Genomic DNA, 17902 nt, shown 5'->3' on the forward strand with positions numbered 1-17902 from the left:
ATCAGAGCCCCGGCCGAGCACAGTGGGCGGGGTCACGCCGGGCTCGAGCGTGTCCCGGGGCAGGCGCAGCCTGCCAGACCCGCCTCGGCTGCCTGCGCCAGACCGGACGGTTTTAGGGCACGGGTGGCTCTCGGCGCCTGAGGTAAAAACCCGCTCGGTTGCCCGACGGGGGCTCGTGGAAGCCGAGGGGCACGAGGAAGAGAGGGCTTGGGAGAGCCCCGCTGCTCTCCCCGCTCAGGCGTTGTTCCGGTAACCTCCGGGTCCTGTTTCACGAGGATGCGCAGAGCGCGGCGGACGGCTCGCAGGCAGGGTCACAGCGCGCCGGCGCAGCGGCACGGACGGGTCGGACGGAGGGACAAACCTCGCCGCTGCGCTCCGCACCGAGCAGAGAGGGAGGGAAACTCCGGACCAGAGACAAAGGGGGGGAGCCGAGTCGGGAACATCCGGGTCACTCGCTGCCGCCTCGATCCGGGACACGCGCGGGTGCCGCGGCCGATCACGGTGAGGCCTGGCCGGGCGAGGGGCCTGGGACGGCGGGGCCTGGCGCGGCGCGGAGGCGGCCGCGGGCCCTGGGGGAGCGCGGCCTGGGCGGGCGCTCCCCGCCTTCGGCGCAGCGGGACGGGCAGCCGCGGGGCGTGCGGGCCGGGCGGCTCCTGTTGCGGCCGCGCGGCCGGGCCCGCCGGCGCATCGCTGCGAGCTCCGCGTCCCCCGCTGCCCTGCGGCCCGCTCGGGGAGGTCTCGGTCGCTCCGGGACGCGGCCAGCGAGGGGGCTCCAGGCACCACCGGGCCCGCGCGAGGCGGTCCGCGCCGCGACAGCCGCTTGCCCGGGAGCCCGCGGGCGGGCGCCGGGGTGCCCTGTGCAGGCCTCGGACGCTGCCCTGGCCTCCTTGGAGGGCTCGCGATAGCAGCGGCCCTCGGCAGGGGCAGGCGCCACTCGGCCCTGCCGCAGCTCCTCTGGGCGAAGTCCCCGGCCGGTCTGTTACCGAGCCGTCCTGCCGCGCGGCTCCTTTTGTTGTTCTTGCGCTTTTAGTAGCCGTTCGGACTAGTACCGCCTCTTTTATCTATTTCCCTGCGGCAGGCAGGAGGAGACTTTCTGTATCAGTCTAGAGCTGGTGGTGTGCTTTGATTAAGCTTCATCCTGTAGTTTCCTCGGCCCTTCTGAAGTTAAGGGTGTCCGGTTTGGGGCCAAACTGTTCCAATATAGGATTTCTTCCAGTGTCTGCGTGCAGTCGGTAAAGTGAAAATGAGAGGCTAGCAATCTTAATAATTTTTGTTTGTTTTGATAGAATAAGAACATATTCTTCGTTATCTAGGGACTTGTCAAAAGCCATACTCGTGGGTTGTTACAGGGGCACAGGAACACTGTTATGTACAAGACTTGCTTTTTCTGTTTAGACGTAAGTTCTCTTGCACACACGACCCCATATACACACCTGAAGATAGAGATGGCTTAGTGTTTTGGTTTTGTTTGCTTCTTTTTTCCAAAGCAAGTAGTAGTAAGAGCAGCAGAGGTAAGCTTCTGAGTAGACTTGGAAGTTTCTGGCAGTTTTCTAATGAGTTGATAGCAGTACGAGGAGCATTGCCACTTCTTAATCCTGGTGTGTGTGTGTGTGTGTGTGGAGGTGAGTAAAACCAAATGAAACGTGAAGAGCAGCCTCTTACATTTGTGTGGCAAGGTAGAGTTGATAAATTTCCTCTGGTTTAGACGTTCATATTCTTTCCAGTGATGTAGCTGTTCAGTATTCTGGGACTTCGGTTCAGCTTGTTCCGGGTAAATTTCTCACGTGAAGAAAAAAGAAAATCAGTTGTGATATTCTAAATTAAAGAAAACTAAGAGCCTTTAAAAAGATAAGTTTCTACAGATATTTGGGCAAACAATTCTTTCAAAGGGAAGAGGGGGGAAATGTACATAAGTAATTGAGGAAGATAACAGTGAGAATATCTTTGTGTTTAATAATTTAACACCCAGTTAGTACTGCACTCCTTCCAGCTACACCATAATTTGTGAGACCAAAAAATATATATAACAAGATGATCAAACTCTGTTTATCCTCTGTCACGCTACAGCAAGCAGAGCTGAAGTTTGCATAAGATATCTAGTTTTTTGTTTGTTTTTACTGAATTCCTGCTAGAGTGTATGTATTGACAACTCGTTTTTGGATTGATTCACTTTAGAGGGGATTTTTAACTAGTGGGATCTCCATTTTTGAAATATCTCTGTTTTCTCTTGTACTTGGTAAGTTTGTGATGAGAGGCTTTAGATGCTTCTCTGCTCTTGTCAGGGTTAACTGATGCATGTGGAACTTTTTGAAGAGATTTGCCAGGCACTGACCTATTACATGTAAGATACATTGATATTTGTCAGAAAGAAGGTGACAAGCTCTATGACTAATAGTTTGCTCTTCCACATTGTTTTGTGCTGGCAGTTCTTTGCAGTCTTAGGGTAAGTAATTCAGGAGAAAAGCTGTGAAATTTAGTGAAATGACAAGATGACAAAACCTAGACTCACAATTCAGGATTTATTTTTAAAAGAAAAGAGAGGGTTAAAACCATATCATGTTTGCTTGCACAATGCAGACAATAAGTCTGTAGCATTCTCTATCCAACGATGATGATTCTAATTATTTTAGACCTTTTTAAGATGATGTAACAACAGTAGTGCAGAAGAGAGACCCCAGGTAGGCATTTCTCCATACTAAGTAGGATAAATATGTGCACTTGGAATCTAATCTGAAAACATAAATGCTTATCTCTGTCAAGCATCTCTTAAGATATCATAGTTAATCACATTTGAATCATTAATAGATTGTTCAGATTTGGACATTTAAGTCCAGAACTTTAAAGTCACAGGTTCCACTTGGTGTATAGTAATGCAAATGAGTCTGAAATTTTCTTCATCTAAAATATGCTGTATGTTACAGTTCATAAATCCTGCTGTTGAAGTATTTAGACTTGGAGCCAAAATGTTTCTTAATATTACCTGTAACTACTTAGCTAGGCTGCAAAATAAGAGCTCTGAACTATTTTTACATGCCTCTTTTCTCCCTCTTTCCCTCTCCATTCCTGTGTGAAATATATCCTGCTGTGAAATTGATAATTACAGTTAATTTCTTGTGCAACTTGGGGGGGGGGGGGAGCGCGCAGAGAAATTTTCATTTCAACCAAGGAAATGAAAGGTAAACATTGAGAATGCAAAGGTACTACATTTGGGAAGGAAATGGTGTGTAAAACTCCTTCTTCAAGGGGTTTTACATCTTGAGGTACAGAAGAGTTAAAATAGCACACTTTATCTTTTTTGATTACAACAAAGCATTTACATATATAATCATTAAGGTTGGAAAAGATCTCCAAGGTCATCTGGTCCAACCATCCCCCTACCACCAATATCATCCACTAAACCATGTCCCGAAGTACCACATCAAACCATTCCTTAAACACCCCCCAAGGGCAGTGACTCTACCACCTCCCTGGGCAACTTGTTCCAATACCCAGATAGTCTTTCTGAGAAGAAATGTCTCCTGATTTCCAAACTGAACCTCTTCTGGTGCAACTTGGGCTATTTCCTCTTGTCCTATTGCTAAGTTATCTGTGAAAGGAATATACGCTGAAAAAAAAAGGTGTGTTGTCTGATCAGTGTTTAATTAAGTCAAATGCCTCAAGATTTTGAAGGGTCTTTTATAGAACAGAAGAAATCCTTAAATTTACCAGGGCATGATATAGTGCAGAACCAGTTGCAAAAACAAGCACGATACAGAGCTCAAACTCAGTTTCTTCTGCTGAAAAAATTAGTTTGCTGTTATTCTTTTGGACATAGATGGCTTGTGCCCTCTGAGAAGTTAGTATTTTCTCTCAGGTGTGTATCTAATTGTCTTTTAGTCACAGAAAAAACGATTTATTTATTTGAAAGCATCCTATAATATGTTTCCCTGCAGAAAAAGGTATCTGAGTTGCTAAACTGTCAAATATTTGAATGGCGTATAGGCACAACTGATTTTTTCATATTATTATAGTGAAGTTAGTACAGTGGATCAGAAGGTGCTAACAGTACAGCTGAAAATGTCGTGTACTTACTAGTTCATTTAGATTTGTTGTAAGGGTATGAGCTCATGCAATAAAATTACTCCCTTTAGAATTTGGCTGAGGGAAAAGTTTTTTGTTGTTGTTGTTTTGATGATCTCTCCAGTGACTCCATTTCTGCTTCTGAATGGAAGTGGTATGTACAGTTTTAGGGTTGACTAGGTTCCACAAATCTTCTGACAAGACCAAGATTCAGATGCATGTGTTGGGAATATTAGATGGAATGTAGTTTTTTTTTTTTTTTTTTTTTTTTCCCTTGGTGCATGCTTACTGCATGGCCTGTTAATGGTCCTTTTTTTTAAAAAGCTTTAATTTTAATTAAATTCTAGCAGAAATTACATTGCTAGCTGGAAGTTGAAATAATGGGTTATAGTCATCTAAGCAAAACTGACTTTGGGAAAGAAAAAAGTGGAAGGGAGGTGTTTCTTAAGGTCTTGTAGTTGAGGTGCTTGTGCTGCAATGCCACTCTTGATGATGTGTAAGTACTTACACTGGAAGCCTACTGTATTCTAATCTTCAAAGGGTATCACAGATGTGCATGAGTAGTTAAGTGTGAGATTTTAAAGCGAGGACCTTTTTGAACTACTGTTCGTATGGTCAAGAACTCTACATATGCAACAATCCTGTAGTATTAATAATTCTTAATCAGTGTTTCTATATTTGCTCTAACAGTGGTAATATTTCTTTCACTATTTCTGTGAGCTTGTTTAGTGGAAGGGGCACTACTCTTCTGGTGGTTGTATGAAGTCAGGCCAACTGTTCTAAAACTCTACACCTACCGATTATTAACTCTAAAACGGGTAGAAGTGCAGTAGGAAGGAGGATTAGAAACCTTCATTGGATTTTTTTTTGACCATGTGGAATCCTCCCCGAATTTGAGAGTGTCACTCTATTGCAATCATCATGTATAGAACTGTTCTTGTGTCATCTGTAGTAGTGACCTGTGCTATATGTATTTCTTCAGCAGTCTTGGTCACTGTTTGCTCAGCTGTAAAGAAGGCGGTGAAGATGCTCAAGGGTTATTCAGTTTATACAGGAGTTAAGGACCTGTCTTGAGGAATCAGTGAGCCACTGATTCTTCCCCAGTTGATTTCTGTCTTGCTGTCTATTGCTGCTGCTTTTTACAAATCATACAACATGTATGACACAACAGTAAAACCGAGGTGATGTTAATAAATACTGTGGCTTTTAGCAGGGGCTTGGTCTAAAATTGACATTTCTTATTCTCCTATTTGCGAGAATTAGGAACAGTGCAGGCGTTTGTCTACAGAAGAAAGCCATAACTTTGTGATATAGTAAGGAGGTAGTTATGTGTTTGTTAGTCACACGTAGGAAACGTGAGCCCTTTTCCCATTAATAATAATGTTACTGTTGTCAAGCTATTGTCAAAGTCATCTTGAAAACATGGTTCAAATATTATGCCTACCTTGTATTTTAAGCTCTGTCAGGTCCAGTAACTAAGAGGTTGTTGGGGGGGATGGGGGGTGGGGGTGTCAATATTATTCTCCATGTTAATATCTGCAGAATGTAGCAGAGACATTTTTGCACAGTACTGAGAATTGAAGGCCAAAGGAATTCCTGAGTGATCAGAGCTTTTAAAGAGAACATAATATGTTATTTACATTGTAAATAAAAGGTTATACTAAAAGCAATCATTTTTGTTTTAGAGGGACTCTAAATATGTCTGGCATAGCTCTCAGTAGACTTGCACAGGAGAGAAAAGCCTGGAGAAAAGATCATCCATTTGTAAGTATATATAAATTCTGTTAACTTTCTGACTATTGCTGCTGTTTTCATGTTATGATGATTTCTTTCCCTGACATGTTACTTTATTTTTTAAATAAGCTCCTTAAAACTACATTGTGCACAAAGGAATAACTTTGTGTAAGGAGCAAATGTGTCATAAAGTATTGTAAGTTTCTTCTGAAATTCTTTTTTTTTTTTTTTTTCCCTTGCCTTTTTTCAGGGATTTGTAGCAGTACCTACAAAAAATCCAGATGGCACAATGAATCTAATGAACTGGGAGTGTGCTATTCCAGGAAAGAAAGGGGTAAGACTTACTGTTGTCCTAATTTTTCGCTTATGCTGAAAACTCTCATAAGCCTGCTGGTATATTATGCTGAGGACTATAGGAATATAACTTAAACATAGTTTAATGTAAATGCGTGGATCATACTGTAGGACAAAATACACCATGAGCCTGTTCAGCTGTTGGCACTGTTCACCTTAAGAAACAGGATTCTTACACATTCCTCTCAAGAATTTGAGTGGAACACACTTGAGATAAACAATGGTGTAAACCCTAAAGCAATGATTGCTTCTGCTGGTTAACAGCCAGTACCTTTTTTGCCTGATAAATAGTGAGATTCTTCAGTCCTACAGAAGTGCTACACAGTAGCAGTTTTCAACTTCTTGAATTTCATGGAAAATAATAGTTGCTAGCGTGAAAACTAAATGTCTTCAGTTCTGTGTAGTCTTCCCATTTTATATTAGGGAAATAAGAATAGAATTTTCTAAAATAGTTTCTTTTGATCTGATTTCATTTGTGTTTCTCCTAAAAAAATAAATAGTCCTGGACTTTTTTCTTTGACCTTGTTATTTTAATCAGTTTGGTCTGGTTCTAGCAGATGAGACTAACACAAACCTTTATGTGGAGATAATTATTAATGCTTGAGGCTTTTTTGATTTGTATAGTACCAGTATAACTTAGTCTGAGCAGGATTTTGTTTCTCTTTTTTTTTTCTTTTTTTTTTTTTTTTTTTTCACAAGTTATTTAGCAAGGAGACATTATTCTTGAATTCACTGGATGCATTTTGATCTTCTGGGATAATGCTTTTAATTACTTTCTTTTCATTCTTTTTGCATCTTTGGTGTCTTGCATTGGATATACGAGGACTGTTGCTTTGCCTGGTCTACTGCTACTTCTGGCTGGCTTGCTTATGTTCCCTTAAGATCTCCTTTCTTCGTTACCAAAACATGCAGATTCCATACTATTGCCTCAGTTAGTTTAATGCTGAACATGATATTACTGCTAAGGATATAACTTAGCTCAGTAAGTTGATAGATGTCTGCATAACACATCTGCTTTTTTGTTTGACTCTTGAAAAATGCCTAACTCAAGGTAGTTCTTGAAGTACCTAAAAATAAATAAATAAATAAATAAATAAAACTTAGCAGTATAAGGAAAACCTCATTCCATTATGTTCTGCTAAAACAAGAGTATTCCTCATAGTGGATAGTTATGTACCTTATGTCACCTTTAAATACTTATGAAAGCTTATGGCATGAGAATTTTACATACTAATGTTTTGAAGCTTTGTAAACTGCAAAAAAGTAAACAAAACCCTTAAAACCAACTTCTTGCCTCCTAGGAAATGCTTTCCTTAGGAATGTATCAGTTAGATTCATGTAATTTCTGATAGGGATCTAATTTTAAAAAAATGGGTCTTTTACTCAAGTGAAAATGTCATTTCTTCAGCAAGAAGCAGTATACACTGCTCATCTCTACCAGGAAAAAAACAGTTGCTGTATATCGCCTTTCTGTTTGGAGGCACGCTGTACTGCAGCTGTTTCCCCTCAGACAATAGAATGGATGAAACCACCATTATGCTTTCTCATCAGCCAGATGAAAAATTGTGGGAAAGGAATTTGCAGGTGGCTTCGTGCTGTTTCACACGTCCCTGAATTAGAGATAATGAGGAAACAAGTGGTAGAAACAAAAACTTAAGCAAGGTTGAGATAAATTTTCTACAGTGTTAAAGATGAGCTTTGGGCAGTGGCCAGTTGCTGGCTGGCTGGATGCGCGTCTGAGGGTCTCTAACCAATTGTATGACAGATTTGGGCACATGGACAGCGTGTGGGGTTACGAGGAAAGTATATGTAGTAGTGAAAAAGGGCAAGAAATGTCTCCTGTACAAGAGCCATCAGGAGTGCGTGTCTTGCATCCCTTCAAAAAATTGTAGTGGTATTAGTGCTAGGTTGGAGATCTCCATTCACTCTCTTTTCTGACAGCAAATCACTTCTACCTAGAATCTGACTTGAAAATTATATGTGTAACTGGTCCAGTAATGCAGGAAGATCTAGATGATACTGCATGCCTACTGTTGTTATTTTAGTATGGCCTTTGAGTATCTGCTATCTTACAGCTGTAAGGTGTGTTGCTCTATGAGAAAGGCAGTCAACTTGTTTGTTGACTGTCTGTTCTTCTGTTGTAGTTGAACTGTTTGTTAAAAGCCACTTATCTTTTCTCAAGACTGATTGAGAGGGCTTTAAACTAGGATCGGTGGGGGAGGGGGATACCCCTGAGGGGCATACCACTGAGATTAAGCGAAGGGATAAAGCACTGTCTGAGGGTGGCATGGCTGATGGGAGTATCTCTGCTGCTCTGGGGAGCACTACAGGTTCAGGAGCACACCTGAAATGCTTTTATACCAACACATCAATATGAGGAACAAACAGGATGAACTGGAAGCTTTGGTCTTTTTCTGGAGTATATTGTTGGTATTAGTGGGACTTGATGGGATGTATCCCATGACTGGTGTGCTGGAATGGAGAGCTATTGGTTGTTACGGACGGATAGGCAGGGCAGGCAAGGTGGGTGTGTTGCGTTTGTAGTAGGGAAGGGATTAGGCCCTTTGTCTTCAGGGATGATTCCATAGAGAGGCTCTGGGTGATTATTAAGAGGACTTATAGCAAAGCAGATATTGTCATGGGTGTCTGTTTACCAAGGATGATGGCACAAATGAGCTATTTTTTAGGCAGTTAGAGGAACATCTGGATTGGTTGCCCTCATCCGTATGGGACACTTCAACTTCCAATACATAAACTGGGAATGTCATATTACCATGACAAATAAGTCTGGAAAATTCCTGAAATATGCTAACGATGACTTCCTGTCACAAGTACTGCGGGAGCCAACTAGCCTTCCTGGATCTGTTGTTCAAGAATAGGAAAGGCCTTGTAGGAGATGTGTGGTAGATGGCTCGCTTGTACACAATGATCGTGAAATAGTTGAATTGAAAATTTTGGTATAAGAAGAAAAAAGGTCTGAAGAGTTGCCACCCTGGACTTTAAGAAAGGAAATTTTAAGCTTGTCAGGGAACTAATTTAACAGTGTCCCTTTGGAATTGGCTCTAGAATTTGGGGGTCCACGAGAGCTGGTTGCTTTTCAAGAACTACCTTTTATAGACTCCGGAATGGGCAGTCCCACTCTGCCACAAGATGAGTAAATGGGTCAGAAGACAAGCCTGGCCGAACAGGGAACTCTTCCTGGATCTTGGGCTAAAAAGTGACTAAAGTGACTAAGTGGGCTAAAATGTGACTTGGAAACAAGGTCTGGCTTCACAGGGAGAACACAGAGCTGCAGTTCACATCTGCAGGGAGAAAACAAGAAAAGCTAAAGCTCAGTGCTAGCCAGTGTGGTATCATACCACAAAAAAAAAAAAAAAAAGTTCTTGAGTATGTCAACAGCAAGAAGAGGTTAAAAGTAAATGCTGGGTTCTGCACTTGAGATGGAGTAATGCTGGACAGGGGTACAAGCTGGGAGATGAGTGAAGAGAAGCTATGCAGAAAAGGGATCTGGGGGTGCTGATGGACAGCGGGCTCCACATAAATCAGCAGCATGCCCCGGCAGCCAAGAGGGCAAACTGCATGTTGGGGTGCATTAAGCACAGCATAGCCTGGTGGTCAGAAGAGGTGATTCTCCTATGTTTAGTGTTGGTGTGGCTTCACCTTGGGTATTGCATACAATTTCGGGCTCCACAGTATAAAAATGATACTGAGATACTTGAAAGCATCCAGAGGAGGGCAACAAAGCTGTTAAAAGGGCTGCGAGGAGAGTTTGAGAACACTTGGTTGTCTAGTCTGGAGAAAAGGAGGTTTAGAGACAACCTTGTTGCTCTCTGCAGCTTCCTGCGGAGGGGAGGTGCAGACCTCTTCTCCCTGGGAACTGGCAAGGACACATGGGAACGGCACAGAGCTGTGCCAGGGGAGCGTCAGACGTTAAAAAAAAATTCTTTGTCATGAGGGTGGTCAAACTGTGCAACAGGCTTCCTGGAGGGGTGGTTGTTGCCTCATGCTTGTCAGCATTCAGGAGGCATTTGGACGGTGCCCTCAATGTGCTTTAACTTTAGTTTAGCCCTGAAATGGTCGTGCAGGTGGATTTGACCTTTGTAGGTTTCTTCCAACTGAACTTGTCTGTTGTAAGACTGAAAGCAAACAAAATAAAAGTTTATCCTTTCTAGTCTTCTAAAAAACTGACAGGTTAGTCTCTTCTGAGAAGTTACAGAGACTAGATATTACCAGTTGATGACAACTGACTGTTCAGAACCATTTCTTTAAATATATCAAATGTAATCGAACCCATTCACTTCTAAAAACAGCTTCCTTAGTATTCTCTAACACAATTTTTTTTCACATTCTAACTCAAATCTTTACATTTTTGCTGTTACTTACTGTGCAGAGCTTTCCTTTTTTCTTCTCCAGGAAAAAGCATTTAATTCAGGTAGGGAAGAATTGGGTATTTCCTCCTAAGGTGGTCTTCAGTCATACCTGTCTGTACCTGAGGCTGAGATTTAATCATTTACTTTGATAAGATGCAAGACCATCTCGACTCCAGTTTGCCTGTTAAGAACAACCCAGCATGTACTTCCCTTTCAGTAATCCGATAGCAAGGGCAGTTCATGGAGAAATGGTCTGAATTTTACATCTATAAAGAACTTTTCTGTATATCTACACTTCTTACCAGAAATCAGTTTGTCAGTAAAGGGCTTTTCTCCTTTTTTTTTTTTTTTTTTTTTCTTCAAGTAAGATGGCAAGGAGTGATATATTTGAGATGTGCTTTTTGTCTTTTCCTAGGTGTTTTTAGTTTCTTAGATGACCCTACTGAGTAGTGCTGTTTTACCTAGTCATCTGTGTAGCACAGGAATTGCTTTTTTCAAAGCTCTTGATTTCTGATAACTTCTTGGAACTTCAGAAAAATGTAATCTGCAAAGCTACATGCTACCAAATACAAGCAGATTAATTTAGACTAGTAAATCTCACCTTAATTGTAGCAATACTACAGTGCTCTCTATTGTTTTGCCCACATTTTGTTGAGCAAATATATTGGCAAAATAGAAGCCATTTTTATTCAGCTGCTTAAGGGGTATATACGTATCCTATCTTCTCAGACTTGGTTTAAGTGGGCATATAATGTCTCCCTTGTTACATGCATACAATTTAGAACTTTTAAATATTCTGTTTCTTACATGCTTTATACTTGTATATGGAATTCATTTTTTTATCAGATCTATTGGTGTCTTAGTACCACTTTGAGGCTGTGAAGAAGTGGAAAAGCTTTTTTTTTTTTTTTTTTTTTTTTTTAACTTGTTGTGTCAGTGGGATAACTCATGTCAGTGTAGGCAGCATACTATCATATGGGACAGTTGTTTTCCTCCAGTGTAGAAGAAAGTGTCTTATGTTTTGGCTCGGAAACCGTTTGACTTTTCTTTGCAGTAATCAAAACTCTACCTTAACTTCTTTTATAGACACCATGGGAAGGAGGCTTATTTAAACTACGGATGCTTTTCAAGGATGACTACCCTTCTTCACCCCCAAAATGTAAGAAAAATGACAATTGTATGCCAAGTAGAACCATATTAAGCTAGTCCATGAAGTTGTACGAATGGTTGTGATTTCTTTTGATTTTTTTTTTTCTTACTGACAATTTTTTGTTATTTTTCCCCCCTTATTCTCTACTTTGCATTTAGAAAACTGTGACCAACTGAGCCAAGTGCTTGATATAACACCATCAAGAAGAGAGGGGGGAAGTACTGTTTGGGTTTCAAAATTTGACAAAAGCACCAATTGAAGTGTTCACTAGATCAACATTTTAGAAAGTAATAAGTAGGCATGGTTAGTCTAAATCCTTTGGGGGGGGGGTGTTTAGGCACTTTCTTGCTGTAAAGTTAGTCTTCTAAGCTGAGAACTCAGGGAAAAAATATTTCCCTGAACTATAACCTTTTCATCCGTTTGCTCTAAATATAGAGCAAACAGATCTGTTATTTTTCTAAGCTGATGTACAGTGGATACTCAGATGTTTTTCCTGTTAGGATAAGGAACCTTCTAAAACTTACCTCAAACTTGCGCATTTCAGAAATATGAAAACATTTCTTGCCTTGTCCAGTTTTTTGGTTCTTGATTTGGCTACCCTCTTAAATCAATGGAAATGCTTAAACATCTCTTTTTGACTGTCCTTCATTAGTGTTTCAGCTCTATCAGTCGTTTTGGCTACTTGGGTTTGTTGCCACCTAAATACAAGTGGACAAAAGAGGAAATACACCTTTTAACTAGAAAATATTTAATTTGTGTGCAACTAGCATGCTCTGCAAGTGTTAAATGAATTGTCATGCCTTAAAATAATACGTATTTATGACTGGTAGGACTCATTACTAATGCTGCTTATGCATTCCTACTGAACTTCATTGAGCAGCTGATAAGCAAAACATATTTGTGATATAAGATGGATTAGAAAATTGCACTAAAATAATGTAATGAACACTTGCTTAGCAGTACATGAAATGTTAGCTGTTGCATTTAAGTTATGCATAGATTGAAGAAATGACAGATTAGAGATTGTCAGAAGGAAAACTGCACCTCCTCAGTTGGTCTTGCAACTTAGACTTGGTTCTTCTTGTTCAGTGCATGTTGGTTATACGTAAAGCGAAACTGGGGAAAAATATGCTAGAAACTTGTTCTTCTTTGTATGGAAAACAGTATCCTAAAGTGAGGGGGAAGTAGGTGAGTGAACAGCATTATCTTTTCTTTATACAACAATATATGTAGCTATAAATACAGGAAAGGTTTAACAAGCTCTTTGTGAAGCTACTACAGACTGTCAATTTTCATTTCTAAATGAAGATATTACTGGTCACAGTGATACAGTTAAAGTTTCTGGACTGATAACACAGTCATGATAGAGTACTTGATTTAGGTACAAGTGAGCCAAGAAGCAAACTGTATCAATAGCTCCAGAAATGTCAGGCTTTTTGGGTGGTGGGCGGGTGGGTGAGTTGGGGGGTATAGAAGGGGAACAGGGTCAGAGAGAAGTGTGTTTCTTTGGCCAGTTCTTTACACTGATGGTTTAAACCAACTGTCTGATAATAACCTTAGCTCTGCATGCAAGTAACTCTCTTTTTCTTCAGGTAAATTTGAGCCACCATTATTCCACCCAAACGTGTATCCTTCAGGCACAGTGTGTCTCTCCATCTTAGAGGAGGACAAGGACTGGAGGCCAGCAATCACAATTAAACAGGTCATTAATTGTACATATGTGTATACTTAACCTTCATACTTGCTCTGCCTGCTTATCTTACATGAATGTAAAATGTTCACTGTGTGTTTCTGTAGTTAGTTACTTTCTAACTTAGTAGAAACTTAGTAAGTCTGTAACTGTAGAAAGTAACTAGTAAGTCTGTAGTCCCTTTCTTCCAAGAGTGTTTTTTTTCCTGTGTGGTACATCTCTTATAATGTCTGTGCCTGCATTATATCTATACCTTCCTCCACAGATCTTGTTAGGCATACAAGAACTTCTAAATGAACCAAATATTCAAGACCCAGCTCAAGCAGAGGCTTACACAATTTACTGGTAAGTATCTTTGTGTGTCAGCTTGAAAGTTGCCATGTTACCTATAGCTGTCTATTGCTAATAGTATAACGTGCAGATGTTTACAGGAATGATCAAGGGATTTTTCTTGCCTGCATGAGTGTATCCTGCGGAGATGCATAGCTTATGCTAAGCTTAAGCAAAGCAGTAGCTTCACAGTTAATAGGCTAACAGGCCTTTTAATAGTATGACAACAGCACAAAAGCATGAAGACATTCAGTTGGACCATGACTTTCATCTTGGTTCTAGCCCAACATTAATTCCTTTACATTAAACGCTAACTGACGAGTAGTGGTGAAACATAATGATGTAATGAGACCGGTGATAGAGAGAAGGTTGAGTGGATTAGCTGACAAGTTCCATTGATCAGTACAGAAATAATTCATGCCTATCCAGCAATGTGTACCTATAAGCACTTGTGCCTGAAGGATGAAGAAGAGCTACTGTGATTGCTGTAAGGAACTTGTGGCATTTTGTGAAAATGAATGTTCAAAAAGAATAGTTTCAAAAAGTACAGAAAGCCTGTAGCCTTAGAATAAAAATTTGTGAACTAAAACCTACTCTTTTTAGACTAATCTTAAAATTTTCCTCCCATTAAAAATGGATGACTGACTCATAATCTTTAAAAGAGCAACAAACTCTAAACAAATGCTTTTGGTACTGACAGCTACTGAAATAATGACCAATGGGAAAGCATGATTACCATTCTGGACAGAAGAACAAATCTTCAGAAGGGTGCCAAGTTTGGAAAAACAGCTTGCATATGTGAAGTCTCATAAAATATCATGTCAAAATCTTCTGTTACAGGACCCTAGTGAAAAGGAAGCATAGGGGTGGATAGTGTCTGCAGTTAATTACAGACTTCACTCAAGGTTATTCTTTAGGATCTACTGAAGACTGGATGGGACTGCATGCAGATGAAGGATGGATGGAAGGCTCCTTTGGGAGCAAGTAATGATGAGGCAGCCCCACCACTTTTTTTTCTCCTCTAGGAAAAGAAAGAATAGTCTGAGGAAATCTGGTACAGGAATAAGTATGCTTCCATAAAACTATGTATAGGCTATGTCTCATCTTTATACTTTCCTTCATGTATATATGTGAAGGAATCTCTGCTAGTCTTGTTTTTGCTTTATTACAGAGACTGCAGAGACAGGCTCTTGATTTTTACCTTGATGACTAGTTAGTGCTAATCAGTACTGTTTTAAGTGTGCAGTAGTTCACAGGAAATAAAGACCAGTTCCCGCGTGCATAAGCTTTAAGCTGACTTTGCTTTAAGTAGGGGGGAAAAAAAGATTGGGGCGGGTGGAAAGGTCATGTATAAGCTGCTGTTTGTTGTTGCACTAAGGCTCTCAGGATAGTAGTCAAGCACTGTGCTTCTCAACCTGTTTCTATACAAGCCACTCTCCAAAAGCAAGATCTGCTGAATGTGATAAAATAAAAATAATACAATTTTAAAACTTTTAATTCTGTAAGTGCTTCTAGGGAAAAAAATCTACATCTATTGAGAATAAATTCTTATGCATGCTTTGCAGTTTATTTCAGACGTGTACTCTCTGGTTTATCTTTTATTGTCATTGGACATGCATAGCATTTCAGCAGGTTGCTGTATTTCTGCAGCCCATAGTGTGACTCATTGCTACTTAATGAGAAATTGTTAAAAGCAATTTCTTTTTGTTAAAAGAAATTTGTTAACAAAGCAAAATTGTTTGCACATCTGTAATTTGGAATGGTGAAATACTGGGGAAGGTGCAGTGTTGTTCAAGTATGTCTTTTAGTCAAGTTGTCGAACTTCAAGAATAAACTGTGTACAAAATAATACTTAGACTTGTTCTCCTCAGGATTGCTTTGGTGCTGTTGTGCTGTAACTTCAGCACTCTTAATGAGCTAAGCTACCTCCTCCTCTCCAGTAGGCATGCAGTCTACTATGGAAGGCATTGTTTTGTTTGGATACTCTGAGTGGGAGACTTAAGATCTAGGCTGTGTTTTCATCTGACAGTGCAGTATAACGTAAAGAAAAAAAATGTAGAATGAAGCTTGTAAATTTGTGTATAAAAAGAAGATGCTGTATTTTCAGACATTGGCAAGCCTTTGTAGCTGAAAGCAGGTTAAGCTTTCACTGAAAGGCTGCCTGAAAAATCTAGTTGCTCTGAACTAACTTTGGCAAAAAAGTAATGATAACAATTTTTTGTTTAGCTCTTGGTTGGTGCTTTGGACAGCTAATACAAAGTATTTTGACAGCTAACACATAGCTGTCAGTATTGGGTGTTAAATGCAAGTGAATGATCTATTAAGTTGTTATCCTGTGTTGGCCTAAGTATGGAAAACAACAAAGTTGCCTTTTTTCTGTGTACACAATGAGGCTTTATTGTACATAGTTCCTTGAAGTAGTAACTGCTTGTTCAATCAATCTATAGTAATTATGCTACCTGTAGTGAACTGTGGTGCTTTTTTTCAAAATGTGGATTCCCCCCCCCCCCCCCGCAAAGGTTAGGAAAAACTTAACCCTCTGAGTTGGAGTCTGCAGAGATAAAGGCTGAAACTGTCATTATCATTTTCCCCTTTCTTAAAAGACCAGCGCTTCCCTTCTCTCAAGATAGGTGAGATAAAGTTCAAAATCATATTCCATCAGCTGTTATTACATTGATCTCATCAACCAGTTTATCCTCTTGGAAAACTGGAATTTGTTAATGACCACAGGTGGAAACTATGTTGATGAGTAAGAATGCAGGTAAGGTATTGCTGACCACAAGAGAAAGCAGGCACAAACCTGATGCATACAGATAGTTCAATCTGTATTTCATCTGTTGCCAAATGATTGGTATGGCATGAAGTTTGTGCAGTAACTAGTTAAACAGAACCCGACTTCCCTCCAAATGAAATTGTTGGAGTAATGTTCCAGGAAAGTCTTTAATGTATATATTGTGGTCTTCAGTGAATTCCTATTTAATGCTTTTGTCTTCAGCAATGGCTTCATTTCACATTGAAATGAAATGGAAGAAAAGTAACTTTGCAATACAGTCTCTGATTTCTCAAGCTTTAATTGCCCTTTCTCTTTCTTCTATTCAGCCAAAACAGAGTGGAATATGAAAAGAGGGTTCGAGCACAAGCCAAGAAGTTTGCACCATCATAAGCATCTGTCATGCAGCATCTTAAAAAGGAAGGGATTGGTTTGGCAAGAACTTGTTTACAAAACTTTTGCAAAATCTAATGTTGCTATGTACAATTAATATCCACTTAAGGGAGGGGGTTGTATGTGTGCCATTTTCCATATTCGCCACTTGTATACAGTTCTAAATTTGCTGAATTGCCCCCAGTTTTTTCATACAGGGTCTCTTCCTTCAGTCTTTTGTATTTTTGATTGTTATGTAAAACTTGCTTTTATTTTAATATTGATGTCAGTATTTCAACTGCTGTAAAATTATAAACTTTTATACTTCTATAAATTCACTAGTATCTTTAGTTACTTTGCTATCTGATGCAGGCATGCTTTAAAATGTTAGAACTATATTTAGCCTTTAGCTGGCTGTATGAGAAAAAAATCATGCCCTCCACCCCCTTCCCTCCCTGAATTTGTTTTTCTATCTTTCAGAAACTAGGTTGTTATTGCTTAAGAGCCTCTGAGATCCAAAGTCAGCCAGCATCCTTATTCTGCATCACTTCCTTTGTGTTTATATGGCGTTCTGTCTGTGTTGCTGTTTAGAGTAAATAAACTGTTTATATAAAGGGCTTTGTTTCATTATCTTCATTAAAATTAAGACTGCCATTTAAATGGCTGTGAACACAAATCAGTTTTTAAGGTCTGTGATGCTGTACTTCTCAGATGTTGCCCTCATTTTCTGCCTCCCTACCCCTGACACAAGTATGGTCTTGTCTTTGGGCCCTAAATCATGATTATTCACAGCTGTTCCACACACTAACAGTTCCTTAAACAGCATATAGAATTGTGTGACTTGCTAGACACCAATTGCATACTATACATGATGGGATTGACATACTGGTATAACCACTTTAATATAAAATATCAAGAGCATATTTTAACATGAACAATAATAGGAACTGTCCAGGGAACGTACAGGGACAAAGAGCATCTGGGGATTTTAAATACTTAATCATCAGAAATACCTCTGTGCCTTCTTCCATGTGTCAATGTATATAGGTTTTAGGAAAAGGATGTGCTCTATG

General features: G+C 40.1%; 1 protein-coding gene and 1 long non-coding RNA gene across 3 annotated transcripts; one reads left to right on the forward strand and one right to left on the reverse strand.

Annotated features, from left to right (window-relative positions):
* The first annotated feature begins 2 nt into the window (after positions 1 to 2).
* UBE2I (ubiquitin conjugating enzyme E2 I) lies at positions 3 to 17446 on the forward strand. Of its 2 annotated transcripts, none has more exons than XM_027469122.3 (7): positions 3 to 142; positions 5745 to 5823; positions 6044 to 6127; positions 11604 to 11676; positions 13260 to 13369; positions 13623 to 13702; positions 16787 to 17446. In XM_027469122.3, exons 2-7 carry the CDS (start codon positions 5758 to 5760, stop codon positions 16848 to 16850), a joined length of 477 nt encoding a protein of 158 aa, XP_027324923.1. In that variant the 5' UTR covers positions 3 to 142; positions 5745 to 5757; the 3' UTR covers positions 16851 to 17446. The 2 variants fall into 2 exon arrangements, with proteins under 2 accessions (XP_027324923.1, XP_027324922.1); XM_027469121.3 differs by having other exon boundaries at positions 45 to 501.
* On the reverse strand, positions 2501 to 13030 carry LOC119718459 (uncharacterized). Its single transcript, XR_005269595.2, has 2 exons — positions 12712 to 13030; positions 2501 to 12365 (listed from the first exon to the last, which is right to left on the reverse strand). It is a non-coding gene; the product is annotated as an uncharacterized lncRNA (long non-coding RNA).
* Positions 17447 to 17902: the final 456 nt, after the last annotated feature.

Source organism: Anas platyrhynchos, chromosome 15 (assembly GCF_047663525.1).
Source record: "Anas platyrhynchos isolate ZD024472 breed Pekin duck chromosome 15, IASCAAS_PekinDuck_T2T, whole genome shotgun sequence".
NCBI lineage: Eukaryota > Metazoa > Chordata > Aves > Anseriformes > Anatidae > Anas > Anas platyrhynchos.

Bases quoted from the DNA above. Each gene is read 5' to 3' on its own strand.
- UBE2I (XM_027469122.3), top strand. From the start codon at position 5,758: ATGTCTGGCATAGCTCTCAGTAGACTTGCACAGGAGAGAAAAGCCTGG. The intron at 11,677-13,259 runs GTAAGAAAAATG...CTTTTTCTTCAG, and splicing joins CCCTTCTTCACCCCCAAAAT to GTAAATTTGAGCCACCATTA. The intron at 13,370-13,622 runs GTCATTAATTGT...CTTCCTCCACAG, and splicing joins CAGCAATCACAATTAAACAG to ATCTTGTTAGGCATACAAGA.